This window comes from Battus philenor, unplaced genomic scaffold (assembly GCF_028537555.1).
Source record: "Battus philenor isolate CCGP_79_NKW_IND1 unplaced genomic scaffold, ilBatPhil1.0.hap1 SCAF_24, whole genome shotgun sequence".
NCBI classification, from domain to species: Eukaryota; Metazoa; Arthropoda; class Insecta; order Lepidoptera; family Papilionidae; genus Battus; species Battus philenor.
In genome coordinates this window covers 6,021,657-6,029,172 of record NW_027181687.1, presented here as the reverse complement: position 1 = coordinate 6,029,172, position 7,516 = coordinate 6,021,657, and the positions used below count along the sequence as shown (strand labels likewise).

Here is a 7,516-nt window from a genome sequence, read left to right as displayed (position 1 = left end):
TGGAAGGCGGGATGTTTAAGTTGCTTAGCGTAAAACCTCTTTTAAGGTAGCGAAGCTTGAGAGTTCCTTGGAGAGCCTCGGCACGGGCCGCTACATATTTATAATTTCACCGGATTATATGATTGACTTAACGATCATGTGATAAAGACTTTACGGTAGAAGATATTACACAGGGAGTAGATGTTCGATTGAAGGTTTCTCCAATGTAGGTGGGGAAAGGAATTGTGAGGAGTGCCGTTTGACTCTGCAGATCGTCAGTCCGGTTTGCCAACTTCAGTGTAGAAAGTACCATGCTTCATAGTCCTTCGATTTTGTTTGTGTACGTTGTTAAAAAGTCCTTTTTTCATAATGATACCCTGGTTGATTCTTTTTTATTTAAAAATTATTAACGGATTTTCGTATACGTTCTTCTGGTTGTATTATTTATTTAATTTAAACGAGAGTTTACTATAAACTAAAATAAAAAAAAAAATTATGAGAAGAAATTATAAAAAAAATTAAAAGAGCTGGTAAAAAACATTTATTGTTGATATATATGATAACATTTACATTAAATAATGAATTATAACATAAAAAGTATTTTTTTTTGTTTATATGAGAACAAGAAGGAATTTGAATAAAACATATCGATAATATTTTAAGTTTTCTTATTATGAAGATGGGCTAAAACATGTTTAGGATATACGCATGTTAAAAATCTTCTAAAATGTTTTATTTAATGAATAAAATTGTTGATTTTCAATTATCTTCCAAGAGGATTTCCAATCCATGGGTAAACTCTAGGACATGTGTTGCAGACCTGCATCCAGTAGTCCAACTGAAATAGAAGTTTTTGTCACGTCTTTAATTGAATAATAATACGAACAATATTTCAAAATGTTTAATGTCTTGTTTTCGACCATTAAATGTCCACCAGATGAGCGAGTACGAAACTCTAGTGGCATGTCTGTTATTGACGTATTGCCTAACCAAAAGGACGACAAACAAAACGCACTAGATAACAGCCGACAGTTTATTGTCACATTAATCAGTTTAATTATAGGGCTAATGAAACTGCGGGCTATCGGATTCTAGAAAAGAGATCACGGATCGGCAAGCATAGCGCGAGCCTTCCGCTCACGATGTGGACAGATGAATTTGTTAAAGACATCGCAAAACATTAAATACAAGCAGCTTTCTAACCCCTCTTATAATATATAAACTATAAATGCTATAATATTTGAACCTATATGTTATCGCCAAATTGCAAGCTCGTGGCTCCTGACCGATGCCATGCTTCAAACGAAGAGAGAAAATTCGTGTTACTAACAGATTTTGAGTAAAGCCCACAGTGCGACGGGGTACTGGTTGACAGATGTTGCCACAAAGTGCCACTCATACATCTTGGAACTATGAGAACTCTATGTGATGATATTCCCGTAGACGGGTAAATAGGTATGTAACTTCGTCAATTCCTTATAACAGCCATGCTATTTATTTCTCACAACAGCTTTTCTTTTTAGTTTAGGATTGAGAACTACTGTATTCCCTAAAATTCTATGAAAAATAACAAGAAAACTAAAATAAAAAAAGTTTACCCCATTGTGTTCTGCTCGGAGTGGTCCACAGCTTGTAGGACGGCAGGGAGTTCGTGAGAAACGTCTGCATGGCCTCCTAGCGTATTCATGGACGGGTATCGGGTTCTGCACCCATTCTATGATTTCGTGTCCGTTTACCTAAAATCGTGATGTAATAAATAACAAATTTAAGTCTACATAACACGCTCGTTAAAATCGCTCGAGAAACATGTAATAATTTTATTAGAGTGAATAAAATCTTATTTGTTAAAATCGATTTATGTACTTGTTGCATCTTAACTCATGAATTGTTTTGTTTGATGGCTTACTTGTTCCTTTGTTATTTGAGGTTATATTTTTATAATCGACAGTAACTATAATAATGTTTCAGGCGATATTTATGTTTCAGAAACTGTTGATCAACATTATTCGACACAATATTTTAAAACCAAACTTGAAACAAATTTCCTTTAATAAAATTTAGTTATTAGTAAAAAGGGTTTAGTTTCATCCATAACTGTCCTAGGCCTCGCACGAGGTGGACCGAATATTGGAGCCTTGCAGTGGTTTTCATTCATCTCGGTTGAAGTAAATAATATTAAGTAATTCAAAATATGTGCAGTTATTTCCTCTGATGTTTTAAGTTAATAATGAAAATAAAATGTATTTTATCAACGAGGCTCACCATGAATGTATCATTCAAATTATTAACTAGATCCAGGAATCTAATTAAAGCCCTCTTTACTGCGGGGTTTATTGCCAGGTACCATTCGTGAATGTAGAAACCGAATGGAGCCCGATTGCCGCGGTAGTGTCTTTCAAAGTTAGCGAGAATCATGTTGTACCATCCATCTTCATCGTCGAGTGCAGGACTGTAATATACAATTCTTTATAGGAACTAATAATTTTCAACAATAAAAGAATATATAGATATACTGATTCATTGGTTATAAATATAATCTCACAACACAACTCAACCTCATTTGTTGTTAAATGTTTTGTATCCGAAAATCAATTTCAAATATAGTAAATAACGTAATGATAATATAGTAATAGGACCGTTTTAAAATTCGAATTACTACATATTAAAATTAATTATTGTTAACGGTGTGTCCCCGAAGACTGTACTATCTAGATTAAAGTCATAACGCATACCGATAGAAAAAATAATTCATGTAACATGTTTCAGAGTGTTCCCAGGATGTTTAAAAATAAGTGTAAAAACTTTGAAAATTTTTAAATAAATCAAATTAAGCTTTCTTTCTAAGATTGAACCCGCTTGTAATAATCAAACTAACTTAACAGAAAAACAATTAACTCGGCGCTTACAGCTAAATGATTTTGTAAATGCTAAATGAATTTATAATGATTGACCTTATTTATAAAGTTAATAAATAAATAAAATAAATAATTTAATCTTACGTGAAGTAGCACGTGTCGACCATTGCACAGGGAGTTCCATGCAAATCAGACCATGCGATCATAGGGAAGACCCAAACGCCAGGAACGGAAGCCGTTGGGCAAGGAGGCACAATACAGTCGTGTTTGCTGGCGTAGTCCAAGGTGTATGGCCAGAGTCCAGGGTTTGTATAGCTGGTAGTGGGCCAGGAGTGGTCATAAACAAACCCAGCTCTAGCCATCATTTGAAAACTGGTGTTGCCCGACATTTGCAAGAAAGGCAAACGTATTCCTGCATTAATAAATAATTAATAAACATTAGACTTATTTCATGTGTATGATATGTAACCACAGGTTGCTTTCTTGGACTTATTACAATTGTTTTTTTTGGAACAAAATGTATATTTCGGAAAAACAAAAATCAAACTTTCAAAAGCGATATTAATTTTCATGATATAGAGTTGATGTTGTTAAGTTGAAGTTGGTTATTAGTATCGGTTACCTTTCATTTGTTCCGCGGGAATAAGTCCGAAGTGAGACATTTGAAGTCTTTGGTCAGCAAACTCTTGCATCATCTCCTCAACACTCGCATTTGCCCAGAACGTTTGTGGCGTGCGGTGAGTAAGCGAATGCAGTGCAATCTCATATCCATTATTGTATAATTCGTTAACCAGTTGGTAATTTGTGTACTCGTGATTTACATAGAACGTGGTACCAGCTGGACAACCATTTGAGTTTCTACGACCGTAGACTATTTCTCTATATGTGAAGATATTGATTCCATTTACTGCATCATCGAATGTTAAAGACACGAACTGAAATATTTAAATTTAATTAACAGAAATATTAACATAATTAAAAAGATCACTACTTAAAATATAATGTATCTGCGTTGAACATCATACATAGTTCATCAATTCAGCAATTGGAGATCTACAGCTACATAGACTTTCTCCCTAGATTTCCAATAGGACCAGCTGGAAGCGACCTGTATCTAGAGTCTTCCGTCGTAGCTACGCACTATTAATAAGGATCATTGAAAACTGGGATTTGCTATCATAGGTCGCGGGTTCGATTGCCGGGATATAATCTCAAATAATTCACACGTTGTGCTCTAATTATATAGGATTGCCACTGCTCACAACTTTCCAAAGAATGGACAGCAGCGTCCACTGCACGCCATAATACTACACTGCGATCACCACCCCGGCAGCCAAGCGTGGCGATTATGGTTTATCCCCCTTTAGATATCTTTGGTAGAGAGGTAGAACCTTGCGGTGGGCGGCTATGAGCTGAATAATAAATTGCTTAATGTAGAGCCTTTGGCATACAATAAACGATAAATCTAATGCTGTAAAGCTACGTGCAATTTAAAGATATGTCTGCGATTTCTATATTTTAACCAGATTTAAGAATAATTCAATATTATTTTTTAGAAATAAACATATTATTGGGCACAGATCTTTAAGAACAACCAGAGTTTTAAAGAGTTGATGATAAATTCTCTATTTCGCGTCAAATTTGACTAATCACTAACTTAAGTAAAATTAAATAATATTACTTTGATAAAAAGTGTGAGCAGATAAAAATTAAGTAAGATCTTAAAAATACACTTCAAGCATTTAAAGTTATCTTTTATTATTATAGGTATAATTAAAATTAATGATCAAGATCGAATGAGATATGAAAAGGCACAGAGACGAAAAAAGTGACCGGTATATCACAGCGGACTGCAGTTTAAATGGCAATGGGCAGGTCATACAGCGCAGGGACTACGGACTGACAAGCGCGATTTAGAACGTCCACACGCAAAGTGTACAAACGATGTTGTTAGATAGTTGGACAAAGCTCCACCATGGGATCTTAAAGTCAGACCAGTCTGGATATAGCAAATGCGCGTGGAGCTATAGAACTTCGCCGGGGGAAGTAAAATCGCAAACGTCCTTCATTCGACAGTTGCTATTAGGGTGGTGGAAAGAAAGATTAAGCAACTCAACAGCACAGTCGAGGCTATTCGTCCGGTTCTAGAGGACTGGACGTACAGGCGTGGATGCTTTGGTAAGTATCTGTATCGTAGGTAAGAAAGCGTTCCCGTAATTTTAACAGAAGGCGTTCAAGAAGACCGTGGTTTTTTAGCCGGTAGGAGTCCGGTATAACCTTTTCATTGTCCCGGCAGCGGAGGGGTATCCCATGCAGTATTTCCTAACGAGAAAAAAAGTTGGACAAAGCTGAATGCAGATTAATTCCATTTTGTTCTATAGAAAATGTATAGAGTAGGATAATGTTCAACAGTGGATGTCTTTCGGCTTAAATGATCACGACGATGATGGTAATATGAAAGATTATACAACAAAAAGAAGACATTAGCAACAAACCTGTGGTGTATCTCTTGGTAACAACCCGCCAGGAATGTCTGTGGATGAGCATCGGCAGCGTGGCAATCTGCAAGCCCTTTCATCACATTCTCTTCCGAGAGGAAGTTGCCCATTTGCAAGGGCCGCTACCGCTAACACTGCTAATATTATACCGATCTGCATTATGTCATTAACGGTAACAAGAGATTAAGTGTAATGACAACCCAGTTTATAGCATTCTTATTTATATAGTTCGAATTATCTGATCGATTGTTGGTGCTATTTTTTAATAATGATTACTAATAAAGATGTTATCGACAGCTTTGGTACGTATAACGATTACTTATTTTTCTACGGACGTATGGAACCAACTCTACCAAAGTATTTTGATAAATAGTTTCAGAATAATAAAAGATCGTTGTAATCAGCCAAGTTACTGGCGTAATTATATTCATGTTATTTCAAAAAATTGTATTTCATAAATTTCGTCAAAAAAATAAGTAAGTAATTTGACTGGAACTTAGTATCGTAAGAAGTACATTCGTAATTTGCTTCTCTATTTATAATTATCATAAACATCCAGCGTTTTCCGACGACCTTAATAGTGTCATCTGTCTACTTTATTGGTAGACATCCTTCGCTTAGCACGTCGATCAGTGGTCTTCACTTCAGAACACATACACGGTCACACATTATTATGTGGCCTGCTCACTGCTACTCAATTTGTCAATTCGCTGAACTATGTCGGTTTCGTTCGTTCATCCAAGGATTTTCTTATTTTCTATGCTACGTTGTGATCCTGTGGGCTCGCCAACGATTCCCAGAGTAAATTAGTAGTACTTACCTTTTTGTCTAGCCTTATCGTGGTGGAGGAGGGGGGACGAAGGGGCTTAGTAGCTGTGGCCTGATCACGTACGGTTTAGTTAAGAACAACCTAAATGGCCGGCCTGTGATCCACTTCATAAAGTAACAGGTGAGACGCGGATCAGTGATGAGAGCGTCTATTACAACGCGCGTTTTCCCCTCGTCTCAGCGACTAAGCGGGGTCGCACCGTGGATGTGAAGGCTATTGAAGATTAATTAATTAAAGCTGAAGTGAGGTTAGCAGCTGTTCCGAAGACGAGGTCCTCTGCAGGTGGTTAAAAAGGGTACACGTGAGTGCTCTATCTATTGATATCCTTAGCACTGGACTTTTACGAGTCCCTTGCGTGTGTTTGGTGGAAAACCCGAGAAGTAATGTACAATAGGTTCAGGTGAATTATTACTTGGGAGGAGAAGAGAAGGTATTACTCCTAGATAGTGCAGCATGGGCGGCTGTCATTGGCGTGGTTTTGAAGGCGTTTCCCTCACGTAGGTATCAATTAGTTTTAATTTGAATAACATGTTTAATAAGTAGCTAAGAATAAAGGTTACAATGGCAAGTTCTGAGAAAAAGTCAATTTTGTTGGGAAATAACTGAGATTGTTTAATGTTAACAGAATTAGACAAAATCCTAAAGTAGTTAATAACTGTTGCTATTTCTGGTAATGATTTTATAAATTATATTAAAGTAGGTGCATTTTTTAAAAGTTAGATCCATTTTAGGTATATATCCTTGACACAAAATACACATCATTATGGTAACGTATTATAAGATCTAACATGCATTTACGATTAACAAAATGAGTAAATGGAAAAGATATTAATCTTTTAAAGATATTATCTTCATGCATTTGTATTCTTAGATTAACTTCTTTAAATATCTACCGCGATTTATTTTGTTTTACGTAGTTGCTTATCTTATTTACATTTCAATTGCGGGCACTATTACTCATACTTGCTACCTGGTGAAATAAACTATCGGCTAAATTTTATTTACTGTATTTGTCAAATAAAGGTTTGCATTCTCTTTGACGCCTGAACTTAATGCCAATCCTCAACGAAGCCATTGTAATGAAAACGTATTAAATCAACAAGCCCTAGATACGAAAGTTGACGACTATCTGGATAAAATATTTCGATTCTTTGAATGATTAAAATCGTAAGATAGCATGTAAAATTTTTATGATAAAAATTTAATTCCATTTAAATAAAAATCTTCCAGTGAAAAAAATTTTTATTATCATTTTCTCGTTTAAGAAAATCAAGCGTAGTACCACAGTTGTTAGGTTTTTAGAGTTACTATCAGAAGTCGCACAATATATACACTGTGAGTTGTATGAATTTGCA

The 7,516-nt window shown here is 35.6% G+C and overlaps 1 protein-coding gene across 1 annotated transcript; it reads right to left on the bottom strand.

The window, feature by feature from the left end:
• Positions 1 to 503: 503 nt before the first annotated feature.
• On the bottom strand, positions 504 to 5,532 carry LOC137924634 (chitin deacetylase 8-like). Its single transcript, XM_068768054.1, has 6 exons — positions 5,330 to 5,532; positions 3,457 to 3,769; positions 2,979 to 3,246; positions 2,242 to 2,428; positions 1,578 to 1,715; positions 504 to 817 (listed from the first exon to the last, which is right to left on the bottom strand). The coding sequence occupies exons 1-6, from the start codon at positions 5,489 to 5,491 to the stop codon at positions 743 to 745; spliced, it is 1,143 nt and encodes a 380-aa protein (XP_068624155.1). The 5' UTR covers positions 5,492 to 5,532; the 3' UTR covers positions 504 to 742.
• Positions 5,533 to 7,516: the final 1,984 nt, after the last annotated feature.

What these genes read in the sequence shown, in the direction of transcription:
- LOC137924634 (XM_068768054.1), bottom strand. Translation starts at nt 5,491, where the DNA reads ATGCAGATCGGTATAATATTAGCAGTGTTAGCGGTAGCGGCCCTTGCA. An exon ending in TACCAAGAGATACACCACAG is followed by an intron (nt 3,770 to 5,329) that starts GTTTGTTGCTAA and finishes TAAATATTTCAG; the next exon opens with TTCGTGTCTTTAACATTCGA. An exon ending in ATTTGAATGATACATTCATG is followed by an intron (nt 1,716 to 2,241) that starts GTGAGCCTCGTT and finishes TCACGATTTTAG; the next exon opens with GTAAACGGACACGAAATCAT.